We start from the raw sequence: 21,490 nt of genomic DNA, 5'->3' as shown, positions 1-21,490 counted from the left end.
CACTGTTTTGGTTAATGCTTGATTCTAATTTTTATATATACAAAATGCATGCTTGAGAATTCTGAAGATGTCTAGTTATAGCCTTTAAGATTGTGATTTAATTGCCAGCTTATGTTATTTTTCAAATGATTTTTTCAGAACTATATATTTCAGAGTCAAAGGAAATTGCATGTATGTTTCATCATCAGAACCAGTGCAAATTTAGCCAAAATATTGACAGTCTATTTTCTACCAGGCAGTTTCTTAGTTATATTTAATTATCAGAGTGTGTACTTTTAGCCACACTATGTCTAAAATAGTTTCTTTCTGGTGGGAACAGAAAGCTTGGCAGCCAGGGGAAAGGGAAACAGAGTTAAGCAAATAAGGGTAGTATACCAAGGGCAAGTTGTGGAAGGGTGGGAAAATTTATCACTGACATTGCTTAGAACTGCTAGTGTAAGGTGATATTAAAATGTAGACTGTGTATTAGTAGATTACATTACTGTTTTTAAGTTATCTGCAGACAATGTACCTCCTACTACCTACACCCTTGGGGGCTCATTACCCCAGCCGTGATACACAACTTACCTTCACTATGGGAAGAATTAATGAAAAAAGAAATATATATATGTTAATGTAAAAAGAGAAGTGTGTCATCTGACTCAACAGAGGAAAGGATTAATGTGAATAAGGAAAGGATGACATGGTTGCTCAAGAGATTGGTCCTCCAGCACACAGAATATTTGTTATATACAGGTACTTCAGGATTTTATTTCTGATAAGTAGAGGGCTTCTTCAAAGTAGCTGGTACCTTTTTATCATATGAGAAAATTGAGATTCAGGGACATGGTAATTTGGCAAATGAGTCACAACTAGCTAGCTAGTTGTAATTCTGAAATCCAAACTCCAATCTATAATTTAAAAGTTCATAACTTTGCTGCTAGGCATCATGCCTCTTCAGCAACTACCTCATTTAAAATGGGACTCTAGGGAATCCCCTAGTGGTCCAGTGTTTAAGACTCAGTGCTTTCACTGCTGTGGGCCCAGGTTCAACTCGTAATTGGGGAACTAATATTCCGCAAGCTGCAGCGTGGCCCGCCAAAAAAAGAAAGGGATTCTATTGGATACTGCTTCTCTTTTTGGTTAGAGGTTGATATGTTTTATTTTGTTTTCTTTATGTCACTTATGACATATTTTCTAAACTAATGATTTGAAAAAGTTTGGCCATCTTGCATACCTACCTTGATAAGGAGTTCTTGAACTACAGGATGATCAGCTTACCTACTTGCAAAGTTGTATTTTGGAACACTTTAATTGTGTTAAAAATAATACTGAAATTAATCCTCAAAACCTGGAGAATGTACAAAGGTTTGTTAATTTATGGAAACTAGATTTAATAAGTACCAAAATCTATTAGCATAAAAAAGTTTAGGAATCATATCACTTGTCTCCAGTTTTTTTTTTTTATTCTTACTTTTGACATTTCACTGATCCCACAGAAATACAAAATTTTAGGAAGGATAGGAAGGAAAATAAAACTAGGATCAAAGCTTATAATTACTTCCTGCAGGGGGATTTTGTTTGAGGAAGTACCCAGATGACACTTTCTAACAAAATTAGATCATTTATGGTGCTGTTTTGGTTTGGGTAGATTGGGACCTTAGAAGCCAGTGTGAAGAAAAGGAAAACTGATATGGGAGGATCAGGTTGTAGAAAAAACCTGAAACTCTGATAGATCTAGAAATTGGATAAATATTACACACTCCAGTTTTCAAAGAAATATGCTAAACTTGGGTTCTAAAAAACTAGCTTCAATATGGTGATAATAATCATAACAGTTACTTCTTGAGTGCCTGCTATAAAGGGCAGGTGCTTTCCTTGTACTTACAGCAACAGTCCAAGAAAGATTTTGTTAACCCTAGCTTATTACAAATGAGGTGCAGAGAGGTTAAATAGCCTTTCAAAGATCATATTGCAGGTAGGTGAAATTATTTATATTTTAATTTGCATTTGTGTTTCTCAAAGCCTGCCCTCATTCTAGCAGACCTCACTTGTCAAGGGCAAATAATCCTGTCAGTAGTTTATGGGCACAAGAATCCGGAATTTTGAAGATGTAGCAAAATTTAGAGTCAGGCAGCTGTCTGTGTTGTCATTCAGGTAGTTGAACTGCTTTTAAGAAAGAAAGGAAAGGCAAGGCAGAAAAGTTCAAGGTTTAGCCCATGGTAAGCTAGGATAAAGAAGGATTAGTCTGGGTAATAGTGCCTGAGGAAGTGAACCTGAGTTCAGGGCAGGTTCCAGAACCCAAGAGTGAGCTAGAGTGCATCTCAGTAAATCAAGGCAGAAGCATAGTCTTGGTATCGGCGAGGAAAGAATGAAAAGAATATTAGAGTTGGGTGGGCATCTCAACTTCCCTTAGGGTTCTAGATTCCAATAGCTAGTTGGTCTGAATCTGCCTTTGTCAAGATTAATTTAAAGAAAGGTGGAGAAATTTCATCTTTCATGTTGGATAACGTTCAGTTTGTTCAACTGCACAGAATTTGAATTGGGGAAGAAAGTGAAACAATCCTTCTGCACATCCCCATCACAGTTGTTAGTTCTTGATTATTGATTCATAACAGCTGTAGAAAAGTTATCTAAGATGGTATCACTCTGTGTGTGTGCATACATGTGTGTATGTGTAGCTTTCTTTGACATGCACATATATGTTTTCTATGTATCTCTGATGTGCTAGTTAAAATTTCCACATTAACATCTGATTTATCTGTCATTCACAACTTTCAGAAAGGTGGCAGAATGAAATAAGGACATTTTCCAAGAATATATTTCAGTAGTACTAGGACATATGCATTGGGAAGTGTCATGAGATGTTACTACTAACTCATGAAATTTTGCAGCCGTGCCTTTTTTATACTATCTGGGTTTCTTGAAATCCTGTTCTTTTTTGTCTACTTCTAAAACATAAAATGAGAGCTACAATAAGACTTCCTAAGCAAAATGTTTCAAGGATTTATATGTGATAGCTTTATGAATACTCTGTCAAGAGAAATTTCATGTGAATTCAGTTCTGTTGTTGTTGTTGTTTTTTTAACTTTGACTCATGGTTGCTTCTTTTTTCTCTAACATTAGGCTTCAAAAAGTATTAAAGGTAAAATAAATAAATTTAAAAAAATAAAAAGGTAACAATTACTGATGATTTATTTTAATTTTATGACATATCATTTATCAAAGTCTTCAAGAAATCTGTTTTAGCCTAAAGTTGTAGTATTGCTAGCAACTTTCTTTAAAACTTTTATTAGCTAATATTTTCAAAATACATAGAATGTAGCCCTTGGCATAATAAGTATACATTATAATATGAATTAGAACGTTTAAGAATCGTGGGAATGAACAAGCTATTATCCACAGTAAATGCACAGTTGTGTTTTAAGTTAGGCTATTGTTTATGAATTACATGATAATCTGCTGTGCTGTTTTGTCATTGTTTTTAATTGTGGAAAGTTGAAATTGAGCTCTATGAGTTCAATGATAGTGTTTGCTTTGCTCCCATTTTCTGTTGATCACTTAACACAGTGCTTGACAATCAGAAGATGCTCAATAAATAATTGTTGAATTGTAGTTTTTTAGATGGAAAAATCCAAATGGTGTGATAATAGATTAAGGGACTATCACAACCATGAAATGATTTGTGAGCCATCATATTTCCCTTCTGATTAGAATACTGTTGATTCAACACAGTAAAGGAGTGAGATTCATTCTGATATGCAGAATGAAACAAGGAAATAATCAAATCTTGAAATCAATTAACCACAAATATGCATCAATGATTGTTTTACTTGTTGAGATTTTCTGTTGCACCATGATTATCAAATGGTCTTAGTTATCATTTAGTGCTAAATGCACCTGTCTTTTGTATTGTTTTGGAATGTCCCAAGTTTCAAGCTTCATAGGTACTCTTGGTACAGCCTGGCTCCCCGCCTTCTTCCCTCCTTTCTTTCTTTCTTTATTTTTTCCTTCTTTCCTTCCTCTCTCCCTTCGTTCCTTCCCCCCTCCCTTCCTTCCTCCCTTCCTTCCTTCCTCCCTCGCTCCTCTGTCCCTTCTTTCCTTTTTCCTTCCTCTTCCTTTCATTTCTTTTGAAATTTTCTCTTCTTCTTCTTCTTCTTTTTTTTTTTTTTTACACTTTTTGTTGTACCTAATCTACTTGGTTTTATAATTTGGTTTGTTTAGCTAGCTAAAGGTTTCAGTAAATAAATACTTTTCTCTCATGTTTTATTCTTATATACAGTATACTTCTTCAGTTAGTAGCCATATCTTTTCTTTGCAGCTTTGCTAGGTAAAACTGGCTTTGAAATGACCTTTGTATCTCTGATTATTGAAGTTTTTTTTTTTATCTACAACTAATGCTTCTAAGAAGTTGTTATTTATGCTACACATCCTGGGCTACCTTGGAAAATATATGAGAAACAGTCATAAAATGAACACATTCATCCAGTAAACACAGTGATGTTCCAGTATGTAGAAAGCAGACACTGCTATAAGAGAGAGTTGAGCCAAAACAAGGTGTCTATCCCTAAAACCTAAGGAAGTTTGAACCAAAGACACAACTGCTATATTGACTTTTATAATGTGCTAAAACCCATGTTCTTGAAGCTTAGAGTTATTTTTCATTCCTAAGGAAGTGTCATTTGAGTAAAAGAACATAAAAAGGCATTTATAACAATTATCTTGTGATTTATGTATGTAACATAAGTGATAGAAGAAGGACAGATTTGCCCAAGCATGAGACTATGTCCTGGTATCTTTATCATTAATGATATCTGTATAGTGTCATTTTTCAGTTTGTAACATAATAATCACTATCCTTTATTGTGTTTTTATTATAACCAGACAGTTCACAAATATTTAATTGTACAATTGGAGTAGCATCGAGTTTATAAATATGGTCTTGGAGGTTACATGTGAATTTGAATTCCAGTACTGACATTTATTACTTATGTGGGAAGTTAAGTTTTATGAGCATAGATTTCCTCATCTGTAAAAGGAGAACACTAGTACCTTCCTTTAAAAATTATTATGAGGTTAATTGATAAAAGCTATATAAAAACACATTCTATATGTATATGTTTTATATATATATGTGTGTCTGTCTGTCTATACACACACACACACACAAATATCATGTTTCATGTAGTTTTTCTGTCCATCCTTGCTTAATGGTAATGTGCCAGGTACCTGCCTTCTGAGAGCTCTAAAACTTGGCTAATGGCAGCAACTGGGTTGCTGAAATTCAAACCCAGTCCTTTCAAACTCAAAAGCTAATAAACCCTTTCTAATATACCATATTATACCCTGTATTATAGTCACTTTCCCTCTAGCAGCAGAATGACAAAGCAATGTCCTGATGGTGACTGTTCTTTTCAATTCCTCAAATGGATTTATTATCTCAAAATATTCTCCCAAATGTTTCACTGATTCTTTTTCTAAAAGCTTTATGTGCTAAAAGTGTTATGCTCCAAATTAGCCTATATTCTTAGCCTCTAAACCTAATTTCTACTCTGAGAAAAAAAATTGCCATATAGCTATAAAGAGAATCTATATTACTTTTTATTAATGTTAAGCAAAAAAGGTTGTTTATTCTTTAGGGAAAAAACGTGAATTGTTTTCAACACCTGAGCAGTATTGAGGGTTTCTCAGCTGAATTTTTATAGAAAGAAGGAAATGTTACTGTACTTGATACTAAGAGAACTACAAGGGACCCTATAGTGCCATACCCATCATCATCACCATCCTCATCATCATCACACCACCATTTAAATAACAGCTCAGGGCTTCCCTGGTGGCACAGTGTTTGGGGGTCCGCCTGCCAATGCAGGGGACACAGGTTCGTGCCCCAGTCCGGGAAGATCCCACATGCTGTGGAGCGGCTGGACCCGTGAGCCATGGCCGCTGAGCCTGCGCGTCCGGAGCCTGTGCTCCACAATGGGAGAGGCCACAACAGTGAGAGGCCCACGTACAGCAAAAAATAAATAAATAAATAAATAACAGCTCAAACTTTGAAGTGTTAAATCAATTGTGCAGTGTATCAAAATTAATTTGTTATTTAAAATATTCTAAGTAATGATGTTTTCAGATTATTTATTTTTAAATTTAAAAATTATTTTGTAAATTAGATGTGACAACAGATTATCCCAGTAATTATATCATTGTCATTATTTGTGTTTTTATGCCTTCTTTGGGGAGAAAGTGGAATTACATATAGAAAGACTTAGAGGTATATCCAAAAGAGTGAATTTTTAATGTGAATGCCACTTCCTTGGTTTCTACCAGGAAAAAAAAAGAAAAAAAAAACCACTAATACAGTAAAATAATTTTGGGTAACTACCATGTGCTGAAATTTTTAAGTATATACAACAGTTCCATCTATATAAATATTTATCCATATCTATAAATACACACAAGTACACAGGAATGCTGTGAGCACTGAGCACTGATCAGTATTTGAAATACTTGAGTTCTGAAGAAAGCAAAAGAAAATCCTGTGTTTTCAGGATTGTTGGAATTAGTTTAAGGAACGATATCATTAGACATTATTTTAGCAATGCCATACTTTTAAGGACATAATAATTTCACATCGACTACAGAATAGTTTTGAAAACAAATTAATAATAAATGTTGACATTGGAGACTGGCAAATAATTATTTATAGTCTGACTTCATTATGAGCTCCTCACTTAGTTATTGTGCTTTCAACTGGGAGCTATTTTTATTCCTGATGCTTTATTTTGCATTTTACAGTTGCATGATCGTAAAGGTATTTTGCCAGGTTCTTAGCTTGTAAAACTGCCTAACTGATACTATTCAGTGTGTGCTGTAACATAGTTGCTAGTAATTTAAGAAATTTAGTGATGTTAAAAATATAACAAAAATGGAAATCAAACTTCTTTGTATGAGGTTATTCAGTTATTAATGATTCTAATTTACTTATATTTTAGAACACAAATCAATTTCACAGTGGCTATTGATTTTACTGCATCAAATGGTGAGTATTATGACTATCCCATAATAAAAATTATCAGCAATTACATTAAAATATATATATATTTATTTTCATGAGGTTTAGATGTTTTCTTTCCACGAATACATACTTCTGAAGTGTTTCCTATAAAATTCAGATAACTTTTCTTTTTTCAATATTATGAAATAGTTCAGATATACAAAAGACTATAAGAAACAAAACAAAAGCACATAATAGTCCCATTCAAATTTATTAAATATTGAAATATTGTCTTTTATGTTTTACATATTTTTAAAAGGAAAAATTTAGATCTAGTTAAGCTCATTGTGTACCCTGCCCCATTTTTCTACACTCCCTTCTTCTCCATGCATAACTACAGTTCTGAAGTGTGTCTAACTATAATCCTCATTTTTATACTACTTTTCTGTGTATTAATTTATACAAATGTAATTCAAGTACATGTACAGTAGCAGCTTACTTTACTTTTACTCAATTATTTTTAAGAATTACTTATGTTAACACATTTATATTTAATTAATTTAGATGGACCATCATATAACACCCCATGTATGGATATTCCTAATTTGTATATCAAACATTTTAAGAAAGGAGAGTGGACTTTTAACTTTATTTTGAAGTAACTTTGTTTCAAACAGAACAATCATTTAAAATCAGTTATTATGTAGCATAAGAACATGAGTCTTATTATTATCATTTTTTTTTTACTAGATCTCTACTGGCATATAATTGCTTCACAATACTATGTTCGTTTCTGTTGTACTCAAAAGTGAATCAGCCATATGCATACATATGTCCCCATATCCCCTCCCTCTTGAGCCTCCCTCCTGTCCTCCCTATCCCACCCCTCTAGGTCATCGCAAAATACCGAGCTGATCTCCCTGTGCTATGCTGCTTCTTCCCACTAGCTAACTATTTTACATTCGGTAGTGTATATATGTCGATGCTACTCTCACGTTGCCCCAGCTTCCCCCCCCACCCCGTGTCCTCCAGTCCATTCTCTATGTCTACATCTTTATTCCTGCCCTGCAACTAGGTTCATCTGTACCATTTTTTTTTTAGATTCCATATATATGTGTTAGCATATAGTATTTGTTATTCTCTTTCTGACTTACTTAATTCTGTATGACAGACTGTAGGTATATCCACTTCACTACAAATAACTCAATTTCATTTCTTTTTATGGCTGAGTAATATTCCATTGTATGTATATATGCCACATCTTTTTTTTTAACATCTTTATTGGAGTATAATTGCTTTACAATGGTGTGTTAGTTTCTGCTTTATAACAAAGTGAATGAGTTATACATATACATATGTTCCCATATCTCTTCCCTCTTGTGACTCCCTCCCTCCCACCCTCCCTATCCCACCCCTCTAGGTGGTCACAAACCACCAAGCTGATCTCCCTGTGCTATGTAACTCCTTCCCACTAGCTATCTATTTTACATTTGGTAGTGTATATACGTCCATGCCCCTCTCTCACTTTGTCACGGCTTACCCTCCCCCCTCCCCATATCCTCAAGTCAATTCTCTAGTAGGTCTGTGTCTTTATTCCTGTCTTACCCCTAGGTTCCTCATGACCTTTTTTTTTTTTAGATTCCATATATAGGTGTTAGCATACAGTATTTGTTTTGCTCTTTCTGACTTACTTCACTCTGTATGACACACTCTAGGCCCATCCAATTCACTACAAATAGTTCAATTTCGTTTCCTTTTATGGCTGAGTAATATTCCATTGTATATATGTGCCACATCTTCTTTATCCATTCATCTGTTGATGGATATTTAGGTTGCTTCCATGTCCTAGCTATTGTAAATAGTGCTGCAGTGAACATTGTGCTATATGTCTCTTTGAATTATGGTTTTCTCAGGGTATATGCCCAGTAGTGGGATTGCTGTGTCATATGGTAGTTCTATTTTTAGATTTTTAAGGAACCTCCATAGTGTTTTCCATAGTGGCTGTTTCCATTTACATTCCCACCAACAGTGCAGGAGGGTTCCCTTTTCACCACACCCTTGAGTCTCATATTTTAACTTTTACCAGAAGTTGCCAGTAGTTTATATATTTATCTAGTTTTCTTTTCAAATTATTTATTGTGCTGTAACTCTCACATTAAATTCATTTCACATTTCTCTCATATTCACTCACATTTCACAAAATAATAGAATTTTTAGGTAAGAGATCACTTACTCCAACCATCATCCTCTTATACAAATAAGAAAACTGAGATCTAGAAAAATCCTTTTACTAATCAACACATTTTGACTTGTTGGCAGTAGAGTTACAAATAGAGATGAGGAGACCAAATTCTAATTTAGCTTATCTTTGACTACATGATAAATTTATTCTCCAATATTGTGGCTTCAAGTTAATGATTTTTACACATGTGTTTTATTCAGTAATATAGGAAACATATACACCAAAATCCAACTGGATTAAAATGCTAGCTTTCATTTATTGATGAACATTAGCACCACTAGAAGGGTGAGAATTTATTCAACACAATGATACAAACTACTGAAACTGACTTAAGAAAATAGACAATCTGAACAGATCCATAATAGAGATTGAATTAGTAACTTAAAAACTATCCACAAAGTTTATGTGAACCCAGGTGTAGACAGCTTCACTGATGAACTCTATTTAAAGAGGAATTAATGCCAATTCTTCACAAATTGGAAGAAGAGGAAGGAACACTTTCCAAAAGTGGAAGAGGAAGGAACAATTTCCAACTCATTTTAAGAGGTATTACTTTGATACCCAAACCAGACAAAAGCATTGTAAGAAAAACTAAAGAACAATATCTTTTATGGATATAAAACCCTTAACAAAATACTAGCAAACTGAATCCAGCAGCATATGTAGAGAATTATATGCCCTGACCAATTAAAATTTATCCCAGGAATGCAAGGTTGACTTAATATTCAAAAATCAAATAATGGCATACACTGTACCAATAGAAGAAAATGTAAAAACCACATGGTCACGTCAATTGATATAGAAAAAGAATTTGACAAAGTCCAACATACTTTTTAATAAAACCACATGAACTAGGAATAGAAAGTGACTTACTAACCTTATGAAGGGAAAATATAAAAACCTATAGCCAACATCATACTTAAGGGTGAAAAGCTGGATGCTTTCACCTTAAGATGAGGAAAAAGACAAGGATGTCTGCTCTTGCTACTTCTATTTTACATTGTACTGGAGGCCAGGGCAATTAGGCAAGAAAAAAAAAAAAAGACATCCAGATTGGAAAGGAAGAGGTAAAACTATTTTTATTTGCAGATGACATAATCTTTTATGTAGAAAATCCTAAGGAATTCACTAAAAAATCTATTAGAACTATTAAATGATTCAGCAAGATTGAAGGATGGAAGATCCATATATAAAAATCAATTCTTTCTCTATACACTTCCAATGAACAATATGAAAATAAGAAAACAGTTCCATTTACAATAGTATCAAAAGGCATACAGTACTTAGGAATAAATTTAACAAAGTGAGTGCAAAACTTATACCCTAAAATTATATTCTGAAAATTTTTGAAAGAAATTAAAGATCTAAATTAGTTGAAAAATATGCCACATTCATTGATTAGGAAATTCAACATTGTTAAGATGGCAATATTTTCCAAAGAGATTGACAGATTCACTGTAATTTCTATCAAAATCTGAAAGATCTTTTTTGAAGAAATGGATAACTGACCCAAAAATTCATTTGGAATTTAAAGGGGCCCAGAAGAACCAAAGCAGATTTAAAAAAAATAGAACAAAGTAGGAAGATTCATACTCATTTTTGAAACTTAGTACAAAGCAACAGTAATCAAGGCAGTGTAGGTCTGGCATAAAGATAGATATATCAATCAATGAAATAGAATTGAGATTCCAGAAATAAACCCATGCATCTAAGGTTAACTGATTTTGAGAAGGGTACCAAGATAATTCAATGGGGGAAGAATAGACTCTTCAACAAATGACACTGGGACAACTGGATAGCCACAGGCAAAAGAATGCGGTTGGACCCTTAATAGATCAAAAATCTAAATGTAAGGGTTAAAATTATAAAGCTATTAGAAGAAAACATAGGGATATATCTTCATGACCTTGGGTTTGACAATTGATTCTTAGATATGACACCAAACACATGAGCAACAAGAGTAAAAAATAAATAAATTGAACTCCATCAAAATTAAAACTTCTTTATGCTCCATAGAACATAATTAACAAAGTGAAAAAACAAACCTTAGAATAGGATAAAATATTAGCAAATCAAATATCTCATAGAGGACTTGTATCTAGAATGTATAAAGAACTCTTATAACTCGAAAACAGACAACCCAATTAAAAGTGGTATTCCAGTTATTCAGAAAAGCTATACAAATGACCAGTAAGCACATGAAAAGGTACTTGGCATACTTACATATCAGGAAACGCAAATCAAAATCATAATGAGATACTATTTCACACCCACTAGGATGACTATAATCCAAAAGTCAGAAAACAATAAGCGTTGTGAGCATGTGAAGAAGTTGGAACCCTCATATACTGCTGATGAGAATGTAAAATGGTGCAGCCACTTTGGAAGACTCTGGCAGTTCTTCAAGTTGTTAAACATAGAGTTACCATATGACCCAGCAGTTCCACCCTTGATATGTATGCAAGAGACATGGAAACATATATCCACACAGAAATTTGTACATGAGTGTTTATAGCAGCATAATAGCCAAAATGTGGAAACCACCCAAATGTCCATCAACTGATAAACTGATTTTAAAATGTGGTATATTCATACAATGGAATATTATTCAGCAATAAACAGGAATGAAATATGAAGTACCAACACAGATGAACCTTGAAATCACTGTACTAAGTGAAACCTAGTCACAATTGACCACATACTGTGTAATTCTATTTATATGAAATGTCCAGAATAGGCAAATTAAAGAGACAGAAAGTAGATTAGTCATTGTTTATTGCTGGGCTGGATGGAGTAATAAGGGAATGATTGTAAATAAGTACATTTTTTGAGGTGATGAAAATGTTCTAAAATTGACTGTATTGATGGCTCTGCTTATTTGTAAATATACTTAAAATAATTGAATTGTACATGTTAAATGGGTTAACTATAAGTTATATGAATTATATCTCAATGAAGCTTTTTAAAAGAGCCTATTCAAGGGCTTCCCTGGTGACGCAGTTGTTGAGAGTCCACCTGCCGATGCAGGGGACATGGGTTCATGCCCCAGTCCAGGAAGATCCCACATGCCGCAGAGTGGCTGGGCCTGTGAGCCATGGCCGCTGAGCCTGCGCGTCCAGAGCCTGTGCTCCGCAACGGGAGAGGCCACAACAGTGAGAGACCCGCGTACCGCAAAAAAAAAAAAAAAAAAAAAAAAAAAAAAAAGAGCATATTCAAGTTTTTTTTTTTTAAGGCATAGTGTACCTTTAAAATAAAATCAGATATGTTTGAAAATATTCAGGGTTTAAAATATTTCAAAATCCTTTAAGCAAACAGTTATAACTAAGAATAAGGGCTATGGAATCTGCCTAGATTCATATTTTAGTTTGACCAATTATTACCGTGTGATTTGGTCAAGTTATTTAATCTGAAAATTATTTGATCTGAAAAATAGGTGTAATAAAAGTACCCATGTCATAGGTTTGTTGAAAAGGGATTAAGTGAGATATGAAGTAAGTTCATGTTACATTCCATGCTATTATAATTATTATTGTTATTAGCTGATAACTCAATGTTACCAACCTACTAAAAGTTCATTTTTCCATATGCATTGCTGCTGTTACAGAGCTGGTACAAATATGGTCCCAGATTCAAGGAATTGCCAAATTTTGTGATACGGAACACAAGAGCATAAGAGTAGGAGAGGAAAGACAATAAGGGCTGGAATAAATAAGGAAGGTTGTCTGATACATGTGAGACATAAGCTGGAGGAGGAGAAAGTGAATTTCAGGATAAGGTGGCAAAGTGAGAGTTAAGGGATGGAAAAGAAAACATCATTAGTGGTATAGTGAAGAGATTGGTCTGGATGAAGATGCTACAAAGAGATAAGGAACATCTTTGAATGGGCAGGATTGGGCGCTGCTGTGCATGATAGGCTAAGATGTTTAGATACGCTGGGGTATTAGTAGCTTTTTTATTTTAGCTTTAAGCTGTGGTTTTCTTAGAGAAATAGAATTAGTTGCATATTGCAAGCGATGGGTAACAATTCTTCTTACATTTGAGAGTTGTGTTAAATAACAACTTAGTCGTGGTATCGTTTATCTATGGCTCCGGTAGGCTTTTGAACAAGAGGCAAAATCCCTGCTTTAGAAAGAACTGTCAAAGAAAAATTGCACCAGGTAATTTAAACAGGCAAGGAAGGCTTGTTTCAGGATTTTTGCAATAGAAATCAAAGCTATCGCAATGAAAGAAATTGAACTCAATTCCTCCAAAGCAAAAGGTGAGAGGGTTTTTAAGTGCTGTGATGAGCTAGTGGAAAAGTACTGAGTGATTGGAGGGGAAATTGGTCTGTGTGATTAGGCCATCTGTGTTTACTAATTAGTACTTACTGAAGGTAGGCTCCGGCTCTCCCATAGAGACTAGGCAACAGAGGTGATATTTTTCTTGGTGACTACATTTCAAAGGGATGGCTCCCAGGTCCCTGAAGAAGACATTCCTGGATTGTAGAAGATTTACATCTCAAAGGAACAGAGAAGGAATTCACAATTTCAAGTTTTCTAAAGTAAATGTTCTAAGAAACAGGAGGTCAGGAATTTATAGTCAGGAGAAATCTTTCTTAAGTTTAGGCAAGCTGAGGGGAACATTAAGGCCCATCTTGGTCAGAAGACACTTTTTAAAGAAATTTTGTCATTTGGCTCTTGAATGCTGATAACCCTTTGGAAATATAAATGCATGTACGCAATGAATTATCTTGAAACTAAAATTGGGCTGGGCATTATTATATACATTATAAACCAAAGGGAGATCTTTATTTTGTTTCTCCCTGGATCTCAAGTGCTTATTATTATTTTTTCCCTATCAAAAAAGAACTATGCCTTGAGGCATTTCTTCTTTGGACAATGTTTTAATGTAGAATTGAGCTTTGTGAGCTGTTACAAGTCCCATTTAATTTCCATTTTCACTTAAGAAACTAAAGGGATTTTCGGGCTGCCTTTGTGCTGATAATTAGGGCAACTGAATGTGAATCTCAATGTGTTTGAGTGGTAGTACATATATTACTTTCTCTCTCATACTCATTCAAATGAAACATCCTACATTTGTGGATGACCCAGACAATAATAACAGTAGTAGTTAAACTTTACATTTCTATGGTACTTTATAATTTTTAATCACTTTCACACACATAATCTTATTTTGTCTTCCCAGTAAATACTGTGGTAGGATTTATCATAGTAATTATATAGTTGTCCTGCAAATGGCAAGACCCGACTTCGAGCCTTTTGACTCCTAGCTAAATATCTAGTTAGAAACTCTGAATAATTTTTCAGCTCTAGATATTTAATTAGCATGAATTTGAAAATCTCTACACTCTCCTCTTTTCAAGTGATTAAATTAAGATATGTCTCAAATATTCAATTTATGTTTGTGATACAACTTTAGGAAGGCCTCATAATTATTGAAGCCTATTACATAAGTTGGGTCCTCTGATTATAGCATAAGGATTCAAACCAAAGGCACACAATTTTAAAAAATAAAGATTACAATAAAATACGATTAACAAAAATACTTTCATGTTTCTGTGGCTGAATCTCAATAATAGCCTGTGACATTGACAATGAGAAATAATTTTTGAAGAAATCTACATATGCTTTAGCATATCTTTGGGAAACTTTCTACATATCTGATCTAATTTAATAAATATCTCTATGTCAATATTTATCCAAAAGAAGATATTTAACATACTATGAATGTAGGCAGAAAACATGATTTTTAATATTTAAACCTGAAATAGATATCAAGAAATATGTCCAAAAAATTATATGTTTAACCTGATCACTCACGTTTGAAATGTTTTTTTCTGTCATCAGGCAACCCTACCCAACCCACTTCTCTCCACTACATGAATCCTTATCAACTGAATGCCTATGGTATGGCACTGAAAGCAGTGGGAGAAATCGTTCAAGATTATGACAGTGATAAAATGTTCCCAGCTTTAGGTTTTGGTGCAAAACTGCCTCCAGATGGAAGGATATCTCATGAGTTTGCTTTGGTAAGAATACATTGAAAGAATTGATATTTTGAAAAAAAAATGTGTTGGATCTTTTAATTGGCTTGCTGCTTATGCTTTAATTACTCATGTAGCAACTTCTTATGACTATACACTCAGCTTAATTTTGGTGAATGATTGATTTAGGAGTGTGATATTAATGGGAAAAAAGACAGTTAAGTAGATTATCAGTAAATCTACCTAAAGTGCATCTGATCAATAAACAGGAGCCCTATTCTGTTTATCTATTGCTGCATAACACCTTCTGTTATATTCGTGATTTGTGGGTCAGGAATTTGAGTGGAATACAATGGGGGATGGTACATTCTTCAGGATGTCTGGGGCCTCACCTGGGATGCTTTGATTGGCTAGAGATGGCTGGAATTGTTCTTCTAGAGCCATATATCTGAGTTTTATTTTGGCTGTTGGTTAGATTCCTCAGTTCTTCTCCATGTCATATCTCCTGGAGCTAGTATGTCCCCTAAGATGGCTCATTAGCTTATGTCTGATGCCTAAGCTAGGATGGCTGAAACAGCTGGGTTGTCTAGGCATCTTTCCTTCATTCTACATACAACTTGTCCATATGGTTATCACAGACTTCATCATAGTGTAGTGGTCTCAAGGTAGTCATATTTCTTACACAGCAACCAGCTTTCCCAGAGTGAGTATTCTAAAAGGTTGGGGCGGAAACTGCAGGGCCTTGGAAGTCCCAGAAAGTTATTTCTCCTACATTCTCTTAGTCAAGCAAGTCACTAAGTTCATCCCAGTTTCAAGGTAGGGGAAACACCTCTCAATGGGAGGGGTATCAAAGAATGTGTAGCTATCCTTAATCTTCCATCTTCTAAATGTCATTTCTTTTCAAATATAAAGGATTAGTTATGGCTGGAATTTTTTTTCAAATGTGAAGCAATAATTATGGCTATAATTAATTATGGTTTCAATATAATGGAGTAAATATGACTGGAATAAATATTTTTTCTATTGTTTAATTTACATAAATTTACTCCTGCTATATTATTACAAATAAGCAATGTACTACATTCTACCTTTAAAATAAATTTCACACAGATGGTGCTTATACTCCTAATCAGTCTTATTCTCACTTGCACTTTCTAATGAAATAATGTGAAACTCAATGGAGGAATGGTTAGATATTATTTTGGAAAAAAATTTAGATTTTCCTAATAGAAATTCCTCCCTACCCTACTCTATATATTGTAAAAGTAAACTCTTCCATGCCCAATATTTTTTAGGTCTTTTTTTGTTGTTTTTATTCTTGTTACAAAAGTAATATATATTTTTTTAAGTTCTGCAGAAAAATAGAAATAAACAATAATGAAATCATTTATTAAGTAATTACTAAGTATCAAGCCAGGTACTTTATACTCATTTCTTATATAATCTTCATAAAATTCTTATCGGGTAGGTATATAACAACTGTCACATCACACTAGTCTATTAAGAGCCACTCATATTAAATACAGTGAAAAGAGTACCCCCCGGAGTTGTATAAGTTAGCTCAGAGTCACAGAAGTTAATCAGGATTACAGAGGACAGGACTTGAACCCAGGTCAGTCTTATTTTAGAATCCACATTCTTAACCACTACTAAACCACTTTTTATAAAAGCATCTGTAATAATCCCACATCTCAGATATGTCCTTTATGAACACCATTATGTATTTATATATATATATATATATATATATGTATGTATGTATGTATATATATATATGTATATATATATATACACACACATACCCCACCCAGAAGCTTTCATATGATTAGACTTCAACTTACTTAAGTATATTTTAAGAGCTATGTTTTAACTTTTTTTCCTATACTTATTCTTGCTTTTTCTATTCCACACAATTTTGGGGAAGGTTGCTGGAGGTTTTAATTCTTCCTCTGTGAAATAGCCCACATGCCACAACCACCAATGTCATATAAAAATGAATATCTGTTGGGATTTTGTTGTGTCTTAGAGAATTAAATTCTCCCAGAAACTTATAAGACCATGAAAATCACTCATGTGCTCCTGAGTCTTAAGTGACTCAGGAAAAAGGTCATGAACTATTTTAAGGCTTAAGAAAAGGAATAATTATGTTAAACTAAATGATATTGATTAATTTTCCTTCCATAAGTTTCGTCTCACCTTTGTGTATGATTTTTTTTTCCTTTTTCACTCTCTAATTTTCTGCTTTTCCTACCTCCACATTCATTCCTTGTAACCAAACCTATGCAAAGGAGGGACTTTTTTATTATTTGCATCTTAAAAGATTCTTTCAACCCAACTCAAATATTTATAGGATAGAGATCATACCCCTTTAAATTCATGAAACATAGTTTCTAAAATTGATGAAACAACAATGATGATATCAATGATGATGATAATGCCTCACCTTTAATGTTACCTAATAATTATGTGACTTTAATTTTTTTCAAAGCACTTTTGTTTTCTTGAATAAGTAAGAAAGGCAAAGGTTAAGTATGTCTTCAGAGAGATAGTGCTCCATTTGATTTTTGTGTTAACTTCAGCCTAAATAACTGCAATGTTTATCTGTAGGTGCTGAAAATGGCAAATAGAAAAACTTCAGTCCATTTCAATCTGGCAATTAGTGTACTACCTAATATTACCAAACCCTCATATTTCCATGGTAAGAATTTGTGATATGTATTCACAATCATTAATCTGTGTATCACACCAAATTAAAATAATCTTTCAGATAGCAAGGGAGGCCTTTAAAAAAATGTTTAAATCCCTAATTGTGAGTTTGAGGCTAGCACAGATGTTGAAATTGAGCTTTACTCAATCAAAAGGATTTAAGGTATAAACCCCAGCTTTTCATTTGAAATATGTGTAAGAATAGATATAGTGGGAAAAGAAAAGGGAATGGAAAAAGAAAGGAAAAATATACTAATATCACCACATTAGCACTGTTGGTTGTGGAAAGAATGTCATGTCTCATGATGATTCTTGATGACTCCTTATAGCGTAAGGCTTTAGAGGAAGTATTTCTAATGGGCATGTAGCCAGTGACCCTTAAAAGAAGTTCTTCTGTGTTGATCAATAGAGAGAAATGCTACATCTGTCCAAGTGATTTCTCCTACCAAATATCTAAAATCACTGGCATACTTTTCACTTATTTTGGCATTTATAGAAATCTAGCAATTTAATATTTATGTGTACACATTTTCTTCCAACTAAATTCAACAGTATAATCACCAAAGTCTTTAAGACTTCATGCAGAAAATAGAAGCTCAATAGATATTTGTTTATTGAATAAAAGGGAGAATTCCCTCAACTTTCCCCTGTAGTAGGCAGTCAGTCTCTGGGCAGCTACAGATACATTTCAAAGAGTAAAGCAACAGCTCCTAACAGCTCTCTTCAGCATTTTGCAACATGTTAGCCCCACTGAAAATTGTTATAGGCTATAGGTAGCAACAGAGACTATGAGCCTCACTTCCAGAACTGAATCTAAATCTCCATTACAATCCCTCAGGAAGACAAATGAAGGGAAAAAACTGGTGAGAGCTGGACACTCCTCACTTAAGTCTGTGTGTGGGATTATTGCTCATTTTGAATTTTGTTCTTTATACTTTCTATGTGTTCTACAAATTAACATTCATTATTTCAGAATTTGAAAATTTGTTAATTAAAAAGGAAATATAAAATTGGGCATCCACTGCCCTCTTCATTAATAAACAACAAAGTTGAATGTACTTATTTTCAAAAACATTCTGTTTTACTTTTGTGTTAGAGCCACACATAAGCTTATTTTTATTTGTCATAACAAGCAAAAACTAATTCTCCACATAATTATTTTAAGAAATGTTTTTTTAAAGATTTATAAAATCTTTCTAATCGAGATAAATGAAATGGTGGGGAAAATGGTGACTTTATTATTTCCAGAGGAATAAAGGAAATTCATAATTTTATAGAAATATAAATCCCTACAGTCAAAATGTTAAAATGCTGATCAAAAAGTAACTCAGAACTATCCTGGTGTGTAATTGTTCCCTTAAGGCAGATATATAATACATTTTTATATGCCCAAAATCTGTAATGAGTTTTAATTTTAATTAGCTTTATACCTTATCAAGAGATAGAACACCATAAAATTTTATTAAAAGGAAGGTTAATTAAAGGTCAGCTCAGATTAACATCAAAACCAACTAGTCGCTGCTTTGTGCTAAATATTAAACTTTCACATTTTAATTTCAATCAATTCCTGTAGGCAATTTTATAATATAAAGTGTTCTTTTATTATTTTTATGTCTTAAAATTTTACATGAGATAAAAATAAAAAGTTTGAATAAAAAGACAAAATTAAAAGGAAAATGGTTATAAATCCTTTTTTCACAAATGACAAAATTGAAATGGTTGGTAACATCTGACTTAGTTCCCTAAGATCCTCAGTCTTTCAAAATGCTTAGGATTTTGTAATATGGTGGTGTACTGGTGGTTAAGAGATGGGGCTCTGGAAATGTTGTCTCTGTTACTGGTGTAGCGTGACTTTGGGCACAATATCTAAGCTCTCAGTGCCTCATTGGTAAGGTGAGAATAATAATAGCATTTTATCTACTTTTTTAGGTTGTTATACTATAAAAGTTATATAATGTATGTAAATATTTTAATATAAAACTTAGTATATAGAATTCATCAAATTTAAGTTATAAATTGCTGGTCACTTTTGATTGTTCAGGTAAAAACTTACATGCTAAAATTACTGCTGACTATGTTTAAGCATGGTCACTGTACCTAGTGTTTTAAAATAGAGCTACAAATTTTTTTATATTACCCCCTTCCAGAGGTGGAACCTAATTCATCTTCCCTTGAGTATGGGCTACACTTAGTGACTCATTTCTAACAAATAGATGAAAGTAGAAGTAATGCTATGCAACTTATAAGACTAGGAGCTTATTGGAGCTTCCTCCTTGCTCTCTCTCTCTCGGATCACTCATTTTGGGGAAGTTAGCTGCCATGTTGTTGGAACACTAAAGCAGCCCTATGCAGAGTTCGTGTTGACCTACTGCCAGCAAACCATGTAAGTGAGCCTTCTTAGAAGCAGATCCTCCAACTCTGGTCAGGCTTTCAGATGACTGCTGCCCATGTTGGCTTCTTGATTTCAAGCTCTTGAGAGATCCTGAGCAAGAATCACCTGGCTAAGCTGCTTCTGGATTCTTGACACCTAAAAAAATGTGTGGGGTTATAAATGCCTACTATTTTAAGACACTAACTTTAGGGATAATTTACTACATAGCAATAGATAACACTGCCTTATTTGTGTTATTTGTGGAAGCTGGACTAGGAGAATTAAACCTAATAGAGCATTCAAAGTATGAGAAAGCTAGACTAGGTCTCCAGGTTTAAAGTTGCCCTTCTGGGTTACTATCTGCAGAATGAGAACTCCGGTGTTAAGTTCCAATTCCCTTGAACAATATGGATATGTTTCTTTGATTCTTTTCCCTTTACCTTGTCTTGATGCTACTCACACCAAATTACATTCCCTGTGATTGCTTCTTTAGTTGGGGTTATTAATTGTGGCCTGAAAATGTGCATATGGCAGATATTTTACATTTTTGCTTCTATAAAGTAAAACTGTTTGACTTGATAGAATTATTTTTCTGATTTGAATACATGTCACTGCAGAAAACTTGGAAAATATAGAATAGTCTAAACAATGAAATAAAAATCAACAATTTATAACTACTCAGAGGTAACAAATTTAGCATTTTGTTTCCTTCTTTTTAGATTTTTATATGTTTATCTCTGTATGTACACAGACCTGTGTATAAATAAGACATTAATTATAAAATGTCATTATATTCAGCTTCTCAAGATTATTTAGAATTTTCTCCTGCCCTTTAGTTGAAAAGTATCCATTTTTAATGATTGCACATTACCTCATATCACAATCTATTTAAATGTAATCTATGTTGATCACTTAATTTATTATTATGTTTTGCTATTATAAATCTATAACTGAGTTTTCATCCAAAAAAGCTATGAGTATGAACCTGTATCATTCTCTTTTTTAATTGAGTTTTACAGACACTATTCATTCTTTACTTTTTTTTTTTCCTGTAACTTTCTACAGAATGGGAACCCTCGAAACCCCTACTGTGATGGCATTGAGGGTGTCATGGAGGCTTATTATAGGAGTCTGAAATCTGTACAACTGTATGGGCCAACCAACTTTGCTCCTGTAATTAATCATGTAGCGAGGTAAGTGGTAGTAGATAAGTTATTT

At 33.6% G+C, this 21,490-nt stretch overlaps 1 protein-coding gene across 2 annotated transcripts in view; it reads left to right on the top strand.

Moving 5' to 3' along the window:
• CPNE8 (copine 8) overlaps positions 1-21,490 on the top strand; it is a 336,491-nt gene that overhangs the window by 274,543 nt on the left and 40,458 nt on the right. For both annotated transcript variants that reach the window (XM_060111969.1, XM_060111970.1), the window contains 3 exons: positions 6,969-7,015; positions 15,059-15,240; positions 21,338-21,465. In XM_060111969.1, coding sequence (XP_059967952.1) covers positions 6,969-7,015; positions 15,059-15,240; positions 21,338-21,465 — 357 coding nt within the window. The remainder of the gene's footprint in view (positions 1-6,968; positions 7,016-15,058; positions 15,241-21,337; positions 21,466-21,490) is intronic.

This window comes from Mesoplodon densirostris, chromosome 11, assembly GCF_025265405.1.
Source record: "Mesoplodon densirostris isolate mMesDen1 chromosome 11, mMesDen1 primary haplotype, whole genome shotgun sequence".
NCBI classification, from domain to species: Eukaryota; Metazoa; Chordata; class Mammalia; order Artiodactyla; family Ziphiidae; genus Mesoplodon; species Mesoplodon densirostris.
The sequence above is the reverse complement of the archived record's forward strand: the minus strand, read 5'-3'. Positions and strand labels throughout refer to the sequence as shown.